Here is a 12,994-nt window from a genome sequence, read left to right as displayed (position 1 = left end):
CACCTCTCACTCATCTCTTCTTCTCTCTCTCTCTCTCTCTCTCTCTCTCTCTCTCTCTCTCCTCGTCTCTACTCTCTCTACTCTCCTCTCTCTCTCTCTACTCTCTCTCACCTCCTCAGCTCTCCATCTGGCAACCTCCTGTATGCCTCTCTACTTCCCCTTTCTCCCGCATCCCCTCTTCCATTTCTCTCACTGCTCCTTTGCTCTCTCCTCTCTCTCTCTCTCTCCTCTCCTCTCTTCTTCTTTCTCTCTCACTCTCATTCTCTCTTCTCGCTCCTCACTCGTCGCATCTCAAACTCACCTGTTCTCTCTCCTTCCCCTTCTCCGACGCTCCCTCTGTACCTCTCCTCCGTCATGTCCTCTCTCTCTCTTCTTTCTCTCTCTCTCTCACTTCGACACTCTTTCTGACGCTGTCTCGCTCTCTTCTTTCCTCTCACTACTCTCCCTCTCTTTGGTTCCTTCTCTCTCTCTCTCGTTCTCTCTCTCACCCTCTCCCTCTCTATTGTCCCTTCTCTCCTCTCTCTGTCCTTCTCTCTCTCTCCTCTCATCTCTCATCTCTCTCTTTCTCTCCTTTCTCGACTCTCTCCCTTCTCTGCTCATCCTGCTCTCTTTCTTCTCTCGCCTCCTCTCTCTCTCTCTTTGTCCTTCTCTCTCTCTTCTTTCTCTCATCGGCACACTCTTTCTCTCTCTCTCTCTCTCCTCTCTCGGCTCATCGATCTCTCCTCTCCTTTACCCTCTCTCACTCTGCGTCTCTGTACCTTCTCTCTCTCTCTTTCGTCTCTCATCAGCTCATCTCCCTCTCTGCTTGCCTTCTCTCTCTCTCTGCACTCTCTCGACTCTCGCTTTCTCTCCGCTCTCTCTTCTCTCTCACCATAGCTCATCCACGACGACATGTACGAAGTAGAGAGAAGGGCGCATGCGTGCGATGATCTCTTCCTCAGGTGTCGGCGCAGCGACACTGACGCCGCAGTTCGGTGTCGCGATGCGAACTTGTTCTATCGAGAGTCGTGTACCATGACGTACGAATACGATCGTCTAGCAACCGCCGCCTTGGGTTAGTACGGTAAATCCTCGGCAAACAGAGCGCCGAGCAGAGAGAGAAAGTCAGCAATCGAGTTTCGTTATCTTTCGCACGAAGCCGTCGAGACGACACGAGAGATACTCGTGTTCTTTTTGGGGTTTATATATTGCCTCAGGGTCATCGCGCGAAAAAAATGGCCCAATGCTGTCCTTGTAGGAACAGTCGCGTTCATTCTGCGCAGCGTTGGACTGCTCACGCTGAAATAAGGAGACGAACGCTTACCGCTTCTGGTTGCTCTCGCGCGAACAGGGGCGAGCACAGCCAATAGGCCGTCAACGGTGGCCTCCCCTCACGTCTGACCCTCCTCCCGCCCTCCTTCATCCACAACAGGATACAGCCCAGTCCGAGATCGAGGGCCTTCTCCCAGCGCGATTCCCCGAGAGAGAGAGAGAGAGAGAGAGAGAGAGAGAGAGAGAGAGAGAGAGAGTGAGTGAGAGTGAGAGAGACTCAGAGAGAGAGAGAGAAAGATAGAGAAAGAGAGAGAGAGAGAAAGAAAGAAAGAAAGAAAGAATGATAGTTGGCTTTCTGTGCATGCTAGTAATACTAGCAATATTCTCTTTGTTACTGACCTACGTGAATCTGTATATTACGTGCTCCTGTGTATGTTACCCCACATCTTTTATAAATGCTACTTTAATATAATTGTGGTGTGTACAGTATTACTAGCGCTTCCTTTTAATCAATCCTTATCTCTTCAATTTAATTTCATGAAATGAAGCTTATGCACTAGCGTTGGCAGAATGAGCTCATTGTTCCCGATATATCAAGCACCTTTTGTGTTCATGTTCATTAAATTTCAGAAAGCAGATATCAATGTTGAATTATCAAAGCACGGGACGTAGCCTTTTATGTGTTCATCTTATTGGCATCTAGTTAGGCCAGAGGTTATGTCGCCATGTGTATAGTAAATTATTCAAAATATGCGTCAGTCTTGTTAATTCCTGTAAGCTAGTAATCATGTAAACATCAAGTGTGTGCTTTGGAAAGTATAACCATTTAATGAGTATAATCCACTATCCAGTATGTGTGTGCCTGGGACATCTAGCATAGGTGCATAAATATTTGTGGCCTGGTATTAAAGAATGAGGCGAAAGACAAGGCAAAGTGCAAATAAAGAAGTCTCTGCCACGACGAACTAGATAGTCGATAGAGGCCAGGTCAATGCTCATAAATTCACCATTAAAAAGCTACTTGGATATATAGTAAATTGTACCTGCTACATCCCCCATCTGTCTCACATCCCCTCCTGTTACATTGAACTCCTTGAGCCACCTTATCTTCGATTATTTGCATTATAGAGTGTTGTACTCCAGTCGATAATGCACGACGTGTTTCTTCTCATTATACACAAATTTCTTAAAATTGAGCAATCCTCGACGAAAGTTTTTTCGCATTCCCATGGTAACTGACTGCGTGTTCTCTTGTTCTCAGCGTGACGGATGTTGACGACAGCCTGGTGAAAATTCTTACGGACCTGGTGTTTGAGTTGCTTAGCGACGGGCAGCTGTTGCTAGGCAAGGTGCTTCGCTCCCGCATCCTGGAGAAGTGTGAGACGAAGAGAGAGTCTAGCAACCATCACATGCTGCTGTTGCCGTCCATCGCAGTTTCTTCCCGGTAAACTCAATCAACCTTATCGGTAACCTCCTAGCTTAAGCAAGCTGCCTGGGAGACCTAGCATAGGCATGTAGTTTTCTCGTGGCTGGGTGTTAGTAACATTTTGAAATTATGACAACTATATCTTTAATATATGCTTATGGAATAAGGAGAAAGGCTGTGCAAATGTAGGTCTGGCCCAATGAATTATATAGTGTAGCGACCAGGGGCCGGTTTCACGAAGCGTACTTAAGTATTGAATCGTGATTAAATCACTAATCATGATTAACTTCTCGTACTTAAATTAAAGTGACTGTTTCACGAAGCGTAATTAACTTTAATCATGATTAAGTTAATCACAATATTTAATTCTACTCAGGAGCATGATTAAATCCACTAATCATAATTAGTTGCTAGTACTAGAACTTAGAAGTAGGTAGTACTAGTATATTAAGTACGCTGCAGATTTTCCAATTGGAAATTTTACTTCAATTTTTTCCCAAGGAAATTTAAATTATCTAAGATTTGCTGAACTACTTCAATCATTATAGTTACAAATTAATTCCTTTTCATGTACCGAACTTGAAGATATTTTTGGCGTGTTGGTCCGCCATATTGAATACCGTGTAATTTGTTTTAGACTGGTACTCGCTCCCACCTTGATTACTCGATTCCCATCGAGTGACTAAGCCGAGAGGGGAGCGAGTACCAGTCTATTCATGTTGAAGTCGGCTAATTATGTGATTAGTTAAATATGTACTTAAATTGCTTTGTGAAACAGATTTTTGAGTATGATTAACTAATCATAATTACGGGAAGTTAAGTATGATTAGTGATTTAATTATACTTAAGTTAAGTACGCTTCGTGAAACCGGCCCCAGTGCTCAAGCAACCTGTGCCGCAAAGTTAACAGTTTGGCGTGCACAAGTAAAAACACGCATACACTGATCTAGCTTGACTATTGTAGCAACAGTATCTAAGGGGTGCGGGGAGTGATTATCTTGCTCAAGCAGACAGGACGATTGTAGCGGCTTCCTCTCCTGTTTCCCTCTGCGGTTTAAAAATTGTGAATGTTGTGTTCTGCGAGATGAAAGAATGTGTTCTCTTGACTGTTGTAGACCGGTGACCCTGCTAGACTACAAACCTGAACACATAGCCGAACAGATGACGATGTTGGATGCCAGTCTGTTCCAGAAGATGGAGGTAGGCTGTGTGGTGGATAAATCAATGCGTTGGCTAGTATAAAAAATTAAATTGAAAGTTGTCCAGTGCTCAAAACCATTGCAATTATCTTGCACGAACATGAGTTATGGAGTAACTCGCACATTGCTATGTGCAATGCCATAGATTCGATCGAAGGCATGTGCAGTTTTGTTCAGGGTCTGCTGAACCTTCTGAGATATGTCGGTAGATTTTTGAGGCATTTGAAGAATGGTGAACATGGAAATTCATTGGAATTACAGTGTCAGTATTGAGTTGTAGTCGCTGTGGTCCTGAGACCTGCATCAATTATTTTTGTTACCATTTTATAACATTGCTTCACACACGTCCACTGCTAAGTATGTGCTGCATTCATGATCATTCATTTCTTTATTTTTGGATGTTACAGATTGCAGAGATGCTGCTGTGGGCAAAAGAGCAATCAGAGGAGCTAAGTCCAAATCTGACGCTGTTCACCGAACACTTTAATAAGATGTCGTACTGGTAGGTCTTTCATTGATATTTCTTTCAGTCATCTGCCTGCTATTATGTTATAAATGTTATAAATATTATGTTTATATGTTATAAACGTGCTGTTAGTGGCAGAGCTGTGTCTCCTGTGTACACAATGTGCACAGTCGCTGTTTGTAATGCAGATCTGTGTACATTGCCAATGACGTGTAACTGTTTACATTGACGTGTAGTGTAGCGATGACGCGCAATTGTTTACGTTTCTGTGTTTGTTCAGGGCAAGGTCCAGGATACTGGAACAGGACGACGCACGTGACAGGGAGCGCCACCTGGTGCGCTTCATCAAAATCATGAAGGTGGGATGTTTCTGCACTATAGGTTTCGGCACTATAACATTCTGTATTTTGTCGACATACACATGAACTAAACGGATTTCATCACATAGATATTTGTCCATGTATCCAATTAACCATGCCAACTGTGCATGCCTAATTACATGCCGTTGTATATCGCGGTCAAAATAACCGAACCTTTTTCATGTTAAGCCTCGGTCACAACGAGCCAACGCCGCATTTGTGCCACGACACGACAGAAAATTTGGGCAAATCGTGGGTCATCGCAGAGATGCCAACCACTACGATTTATCCGTATTTTATACGAATTTCTATTCCTTTGCACCACTATGACCAGTTTGTATCAAACTACGAATTTCACTGTGATCGGAAAAAAAAAATTATTTTTGGTTCGTCAGTCTATAATACGCAGGGGAAAAAATACACGGGGCGGCAGGCGATTTCGCCCCCGAAATGCCAAAAAGAGCCCCCGAAAACATGATATCGGGGGCGGCCCCAATAGAAAAAGTCGCCCTGGAAATCGATTGTCCAGGTCGGTCCCGCGCCTTGCCGCCCTCGTTCGGCGTTGCTGCGCTGCGATGCCTAGGCCTCTGCCGCTAGCGGCAGCCGGTTCCACGGCACGGTTGAATTCATGGTACGATGTGACTGTCAAGTGTTTACCATTTAAGCATGCATGTGTGTACTGTACTGTATTGCATTCAATCAAGCGCGCGCCGCCGCCTGCGCGTATATACGTGTGTGCCTGTGCGCGTGCTTGCGTGTGTGCCTGCGCGCGTGCGTGTGTGCGTGCCGGTGTGCCTGCGGGCGTGCTTGCGTGTGTGCCTGCGCGCGTGCGTGCGTGCGTGCGTGCCTGTGTGTGCCGGTGTACCTGCGGGCGTGCTTGCGTGCGTGTGTGCCTACGCGCATGCATGTGTGCGCGTGCGTGCGTGCCTGCGCGCGTGCCTTCGCGCGTGCTTGCGCGTGTGCCTGCGCGCGTGCGTGCCTGCGTGCGTGTGTGCGGGTGTGCCTGCGGGCGTGCCTACGTAGACCCGTAGGACCAACGACCCGACCCGTAGGATTATAGAACGGTAATCCATGGAAAATCCTAATGAAATTCACGCGTATATTTTTGAATTTTTCCCTGCCAGTACACTCGTGTGTCATTCCCGATTGTAGCTTTTTCGTCAATTCCCCGAAAGAGTTTTGCTGTCGCTCTCTCATAGTCCAGCAATGCCAACCCTCTACATTTTAGTAGTGATTAGTACCACGCTGAAACAATCGTGCCCCTCCCCCGTACTTCAATCAATGCCACCCCTGCCAGCAGGCACGTACGCAGCGTCGATGGATGTGCACAGCCATACACACGTGCCTCGCGGGCCGCTTTCTCAAACCCCCTGAGCTTCCAGGGCTCTTACGCGGGCCCTGGACCCCAGCCGCAAGAGACTTCGCGTATAAACAATCGATCCTCCTGGCTCGTACAGGCAGACACTCCACTATTTGGCACATGGTTCGCACAGTCCTTGAAAAGTCCTTGGATTTGAGGGGAGTCCTTGAAAAGTACTTGAATTTAGTAAATGTTGATTTTGGGCTTGAAAAATGCTTGAATTTCATGAAAATGTCCTTGAATTTTTAGAAAGAATCCTTGCCTGTAATAAAAATAAATTTTGTACCATCAATAATGTGCAAACCTCAATAAAAATTGCGTTAAATGAGCTTAAAAAGCTATAGACACGATAGACAGTTAAATGATGATCACAAATTACAGTAAGTCAGTAAAATCAGTCAGTATGTTGTAGAAGTGACAGTGTTTAGAAGGGTTTATTAATGTGATCCAGGTAAGTTTTAGAGGTGACATGCAGTGATTAAGATTGGGGTTATTAAATTAATCCAGGTACGTTTTGTTCTGTGTATGAATTCCGATAAAATGTCTGATAAAATGTCCTTGAATTTCCGATAAAATGTCCTTGAAAAGTCCTTGGAAAAAATTCCAGTTTTGTATGAACCATGTTTGCGCTAGCTGTAATACAATGTTTTATGTGCGTGGCAGCGTATGTACTACAATTTAGAACGTGTGTGTGTGTGTGTAAAATTAATAATCCCTCCCCCCCCCCGAACCCCTCGAACTACTAATTTGATGGCCAGAAACTACAGATCGCTTCAAATATGTGTTGGCATCTCTGTCATCGGGGTCGTCGCAAGACAGTCCTACGAAATTTTGAGCATCGTGGCATCGACTTGCCGTTGTGAGGCAAAATTGAACATGCACCTTTTTTGTTCCACGATTTTTTGTGGCATCTATGACTTCTGGTTGTCGTGAGTCTGTCCTACGACAGTCTTGCGACTGTCGTGCGATAATACTTCGTTATATAGTCGGGAGACGGACGCGCGAGCGTCCCACGAGTGACCCGAGTGACCCACGACTGTTGTGCGACAGTCGCACGACTGTAGCACGCGCATCCCACGAGTGAAACACGACCTGTTCACGTGAAAAACAGCCCCCCCGACAATGCCCGACAACTCACGACTGTCGCACGACTGACTTGCGACACACCCACGACATAACCACGACATATATTTTTTTTCTGTTGCGTTCCCATTGCCAAACCATCTTTAATGTGTCGTAGCCATTGCGACCACTCGAAATACATTTCGGGCATGTTGCAAGATCTGGCCACGACAAATATTTTATGGGTCTACCACGACAAAATTTCGTACGATCTGTTGTGACCCGGGCTTTAGTGGCAGTGATATTAATTTAGTGTACTTTTATGATGCAGCATTTGAGGCGGTTGAATAACTTCAACTCGTACCTGGCGCTTCTCTCAGCGCTGGACTCTGCCCCGATCCGTCGTCTGGACTGGGTGAAGCAGATCACGGAGGTACGCTAATACCTCCTCTACTCCTATCCGGTTCCTTTCCGATCAAACTAATACAAGAGTAGAAGTGTGACGGCGGGGACGAAGAAATACAGATAGTGCTGGGTTACGTAGTGATGTGTCGATCAATTGCTCAGTTGTTTCTATGGTTCATCTGTGTTTCAGACCCTCAAGGAGTATTGTGAGCTGATAGATAGCTCGGCGTCATTCCGCGCATATCGCCTGGCGCTGGCTGAGACGGAACCTCCTTGCATACCTTACATGTGAGTCGTGGGCAACGCTGTAATCATTACAGCATTTACATCGTATTAAGATGTGTTTGCATGCGCAACAATGCAACTTCAGCACGTTTCACATAGTGCTAACTATCTTCGTCGCATGTCCGTAGCTTCAAAGGTCCCGTTGAATTCGTCGACATCATAATCTTTCAGATTTTATCATATCATTGTCGTGCTCAAAGTCATTGATTTATACGTAAGCATCACCATGGTGATCATAGTAGCTGTTGCTATGGTGATCATGGTAGGTAATGTAGCTGTTGCTATGGTGATCATGGTAGGTTATGTAGCTGTTGCTATGGTGATCATGGTAGGTAACGTAGCTGTTGCCATAGTGGCCATGGTAGGTGACACCTGTTGTTATGGTACTATCTACCATCATTGCCGAATTAGCTGTATGCCAATGGAATGCTGTGCTGGTATGAAGCAGACTAAAGTTTGAATTTTTTTTGTTTTCTTACAGAGGTCTGATTCTACAGGATCTCACGTTTGTACATATAGGCAACAGCGATCTACTGCCTGATGGAAAAATCAACTTTGCCAAGCGATGGCAGCAGTTCAACATTTTGGACAATATGCGCAAGTTTCGGATGTGGTAAGAGTGAAATTTTCTGCATCAAGGTGATGGGTGCATGGGCGGGAAAAAACACGTGAAAAATCCACATTGGAAAGTTGTTTTGTAGTGATACTAACTATAGCGATAACAATTTAGTTTTTTTTCCTGCGTGGGTCAAAGACTGTTGGGGGGGGGGGAATTCATTCAGTATGATTCTTACCAGGTTGGTTTGGTTACGTGCAAACAGGGAATGCCCTTCGACCAGCCATGTCTGCATGTTAGTAACTCATGTTAATCATGTCATCAGTTCAGTAATCATTCATCAAATTCGTTAATCGTTTTAGTAATTATCCCATCAAGAAGAACGAGCGAATCCTGGCATTCTTCAACGGCTTCAGCGACTATCTCGACGAGGAGACAATGTGGCAGATATCCGAGAGCATAAAGCCCCGGGGAGGCCGCAGCAAGCAGACGCACATGTAACCCGTGCTGCGCTCTAGTGGCAGCAAAATTAAACATTTACCTTTCCCGCTGACATGATTTACAGACGGCTCTAACCAACCCAGCATTGTGAGAGGATATTAACAATGCTTTCCAAATCTTGCCCTTATCTTGCCTTCTCTTGCCAGTTGTAGGGTGTATACACGTGTGCTGGCATTTTTCTGAGAAATGGTTGTGAGCCTGCCCTGTGTTAACTATTACGGGCCACTTGTAATCTTGGACTTGCCAAAACCGTGCGTAATTGGGTGTAGTTGTACAGACTTTACTACAAATGTCATCGTGGCTAACGTTAGCTGGTAGCTTGCCACTTATGTTATGTAAATATGTGGGAATCTCACAATGTATGATATATACGTGAGCTTATCGCCAGTGAAAGCTGACGTGTAGAGGTGTGTGTGGGAGTCTGCAGGATTGCGGACTGCAGAATGCGCAGTGGAGAGAACAGGCATAAAGGTGCTCTGCCACTAGGTGGCACCAGCAGTCAATTTAGGCGACATAGTGCTGATGCATGATTGTGTCTTTGTAGACGCAGTAGTCAGATGACTAGCCTAGTGTAAACTTTCAAACCTGTATATATAACAGGATGGAAATATATTAATTTGTAAAAAGCTGAGATTTTATAATACAAATGTAAATTGTGCAGTTGCGTTCTTTGCACAAGTGCGCAGATTGACCCACCGTGACCACTGCTCCATGTCTCTTGTCACACTAATTACTCCATTGATTGCACCTTGGCCTTTTTTCATGATGTATAGTTTTCTCATGAGTTTAACCACAGAGATTGCCTTAGCCACATCAACTTAAATTAATAGTAGTGGTACGTGAACTTGATGGGAACTTACTGGAGTATGTGTGCAAGTAGCAGGTAATCTGTATAAGTAGACGAAGGTCACGGTAATTTCAAGAGTAGAAGGGAGTGTTGTTGTAAAATAGGCAGGCTTCGCGTTAGATTTGTAATATTGTACATTGAATTTGTAAAATAACAAACTCTTGCCAACGTTGAGGCAAGTGCCTTTTTTTATATGAATAGAACTAGTTGGGAGACGTGTGTCGTCTTGCTTCCACGCGTGAATGCAATATCAGGTTGTTGATTTTGTAGGTTTATGCTGAACACCGAACAACGAATAGGTTGTGTGCGAGACCTGTGATTATCGTGGTAGATTTCTGCACGTGTTATACTTACAATGTAGCGGCGTCACTCGTTAATGTTAGTTGACATTCACGGATGTGCATTGATCCCCCCATACACGAACCTCGTTACTCATCGTGAAAACCCGCCGATTATCGCCGTTTGTGTTGTAAACATTACATGATTTAAACAATTTTTTTAATTCCTTTAAATTTGATTGGTACGAGTGGTGGTAGACAGGCTATGGCATGTAATGCGATAGGAATGTATATATGATTTAGGCAGTTCACTCTACGAAGAGAGCTACGGCTAGCAGTCGGAACTCATTTCAACTTCTCTTCTAGAAACTGGCATGTTGACGCACACAAAGTGGCGTATGGATACGGTGACATAGTATATTGTTTCCATGAGCGCCAGTGTAAATCTTTCCGAATACGTTTCAGGCAGTAAATGAGGTCGGTGGTATATGGAGGCGTTACTGTGCTCGTAGGCAAATGTTGCTTACGATCATTGTCGATTACTATGTTGATTATATTCAGTTAAAACCCTCGTGTATAATATTAATACCTTCTAGAGTGAATAGCTGTTATTAACAACGAGATATAATTTCTATCGCAAGCTTAACGTCAAGAGATGGCGCATGCCATATGCGAAATGCCTTTTTAATCGGTTGTGTAAAATTTTTATAAAATAATCACATTACATTAACGAACATAATTTATTTCTATTATTCAGTAAATATTATTGTTATGTAATAATTATTACAAGAATTTTGTATAAAATGATGCGTTGTGAATTCGAGATGCTATTCGTATGATGTTGTTAGATCGATTCTGGATTTATTAATTGTTTTTGATAATAATTTAAAATGACTTTTTATTAACACCTGCTTAATTTTTAACACATGCATGAGTCAATTATGCAGAAGTATATGTACGACAATTTATATGAAATAAGATGACTTTATAATCACTAATTGATTATATGTTTTTATGTTTGTTCTAGTTTTATTTAAAGTTCTATTTTAATTCAAAATTAAAGGACAAGTACTACGTCTTATCTCACGGTCACTTTTCACAAAAAATCTCAGATACTAGTGTATTCAATTATAAAACACATATGGATGACCGGTGGATAGCTGGCCGATTTGAAGCCAAATCCTTTACAGACCCGTACTGATTGTGTGAACAGACCAAGATCGCACCTTGTAATTATTGCGTTTAGCATTTCTGATTGATGTTTTTTTAGGGAAAGTTTTGCGTCGCGTGCGCCACAATTTTACTACAAATCCACAACTCGTTTTTAGCTCACCTTGACATCGTCATGGGTCGTCGTCCGTCGTACGTCCGTCCGTCCGTCCGTCCTTCCGTCAACATTTGGCTACGGTTAACGATAACTCAAGAACCGTTATTACTGTTGTTATACTGTAACGTACATCTATAGTTGTTACTGCTATGGGAGAGGTTTGAACGTCCTATTTTGGAGCACGCCAGTCGACGTACTTTCGAGCCACGGCAATTTTTTGGCAAAAATGGGAATTGCCATTAGTCAGTTCAGGTCCAACGGATTTTGCTCATTTTTGGTATGTGAATGAATAAGGGCTAGGGGTTTTGATATTTTAAAAGAAATTATGCAAATTAGGTAGGTTTTGGGAATTATATAGCATATTATATAGACACGCAGATATAACAGTCTGTGGTGTCACACTCGTCTGGTTCGTTTTACAAGATTTTATTGACAATATCTTTAATGCAAAATTGGTATTTCCTCTCCACCCTGCCGATCAAACGTCTATATTAGAGTAAAGTTTTACAAAACATGTCGGAACGCAACATAACCTATTTATTTCGAACGCCATCGCTAAGAAACAAGCGGGTATATATTGTGATTCATTTTGGTTTATAAATTATTATTGAGATATACAGATGGCAACCGTGTGCTACCGCATAGAAAAACTCATACGAAATAAACACTTCCATGCAACCAATTAACATTTGACAAAAGTTGTGTTATGGGCAGGGAAACACCATTGTCACGTGGTATATAGCATCTACGTGGAATAAGCGTATCCTCTCAATCTTACACGTTACACATCGGGAGCTCCGCTTTTAGGCAGTGCCTAAATCTGAATATTATAAAAACGTTAAATGGCGATCATTTAGGTGTAACGCCATCACTCGCCCACATCTCAGACTTTCACATCTCAAACATATATTTTCACATAAAAAATTACACATAATTATCAAGCGTATATAATGGGAGTTCTCCCATATATATACTCTTCGTTTCTATAATGTACGTCGATGGTTGCTCAATTAAAACTGACTTCTTCTCACTCACTCATTTGTGTCCTTTTTTGTGGTGAGCTACAGTGTCAATGACACTTTCATTATTAATTCCTCTGTTGGATTGTTTGCGCATTAGAGCCCTACTATGTGGGCAATACATCGTGATTTAGCCATGCCTATTGCAGGACAGGGAGAGGCACAAGTATTCGTTAGTCTGTGGGAGGGGTGCACGTCCTAGTCCCCGTGCACAGTGTGTTGAGGTGAGGGTGGACCAATTCCATGGACGACTACTATGAGGATTTACACTTATTTTAAGGTTATATCTAAATTTATCAGAATTTTATTCTATTTTTCTCTAGAGTTGAGGGGCAAACTGCCCCCTACCTCCTGGCCCTGGTACTTTAGCTGCCAGGGTCTATGTCTTCCTGGGTACTGCCGGTGTCGCGCGAAATATCTGACGAGTGCGAAATAGCTGAGATAGGACCGCCCCGGCCCCGCCCCGCCCCCGCATGCATGCCGACCCGACCAATGACAGCTCGTCTTTGTGTTACGATAGGTTGTGTTCACTTGAAGGTTTGTGTAACATACCAAGTTCTGGTACAGGGTAGCACTGATCTCTATAATATAATAGATCAGTGCAGGGTAGCGAAGGAGCAGTGTAGGGAGGGGGAGGGGGAGGGAGGAGGAAG

General features: G+C 43.7%; 1 protein-coding gene across 1 annotated transcript in view; it reads left to right on the top strand.

Moving 5' to 3' along the window:
* LOC106805404 (guanine nucleotide-releasing factor 2-like) overlaps positions 1-10,993 on the top strand; it is a 27,391-nt gene extending 16,398 nt beyond the window's left edge. The window contains exons 9-16 of the mRNA XM_014806977.1: positions 2,513-2,695; positions 3,793-3,877; positions 4,284-4,378; positions 4,623-4,701; positions 7,455-7,556; positions 7,719-7,816; positions 8,295-8,426; positions 8,732-10,993. Of these exons, the coding sequence (XP_014662463.1) occupies positions 2,513-2,695; positions 3,793-3,877; positions 4,284-4,378; positions 4,623-4,701; positions 7,455-7,556; positions 7,719-7,816; positions 8,295-8,426; positions 8,732-8,870 (913 nt within the window). The 3' untranslated portion in view covers positions 8,871-10,993. The remainder of the gene's footprint in view (positions 1-2,512; positions 2,696-3,792; positions 3,878-4,283; positions 4,379-4,622; positions 4,702-7,454; positions 7,557-7,718; positions 7,817-8,294; positions 8,427-8,731) is intronic.
* The last annotated feature ends 2,001 nt before the right edge of the window (positions 10,994-12,994 follow it).

This window comes from Priapulus caudatus, unplaced genomic scaffold, assembly GCF_000485595.1.
Source record: "Priapulus caudatus unplaced genomic scaffold, Priapulus_caudatus-5.0.1 Scaffold113, whole genome shotgun sequence".
Taxonomy (NCBI): domain Eukaryota; kingdom Metazoa; phylum Priapulida; class Priapulimorpha; order Priapulimorphida; family Priapulidae; genus Priapulus; species Priapulus caudatus.
This window is presented reverse-complemented; position numbering and strand designations above follow the sequence as displayed.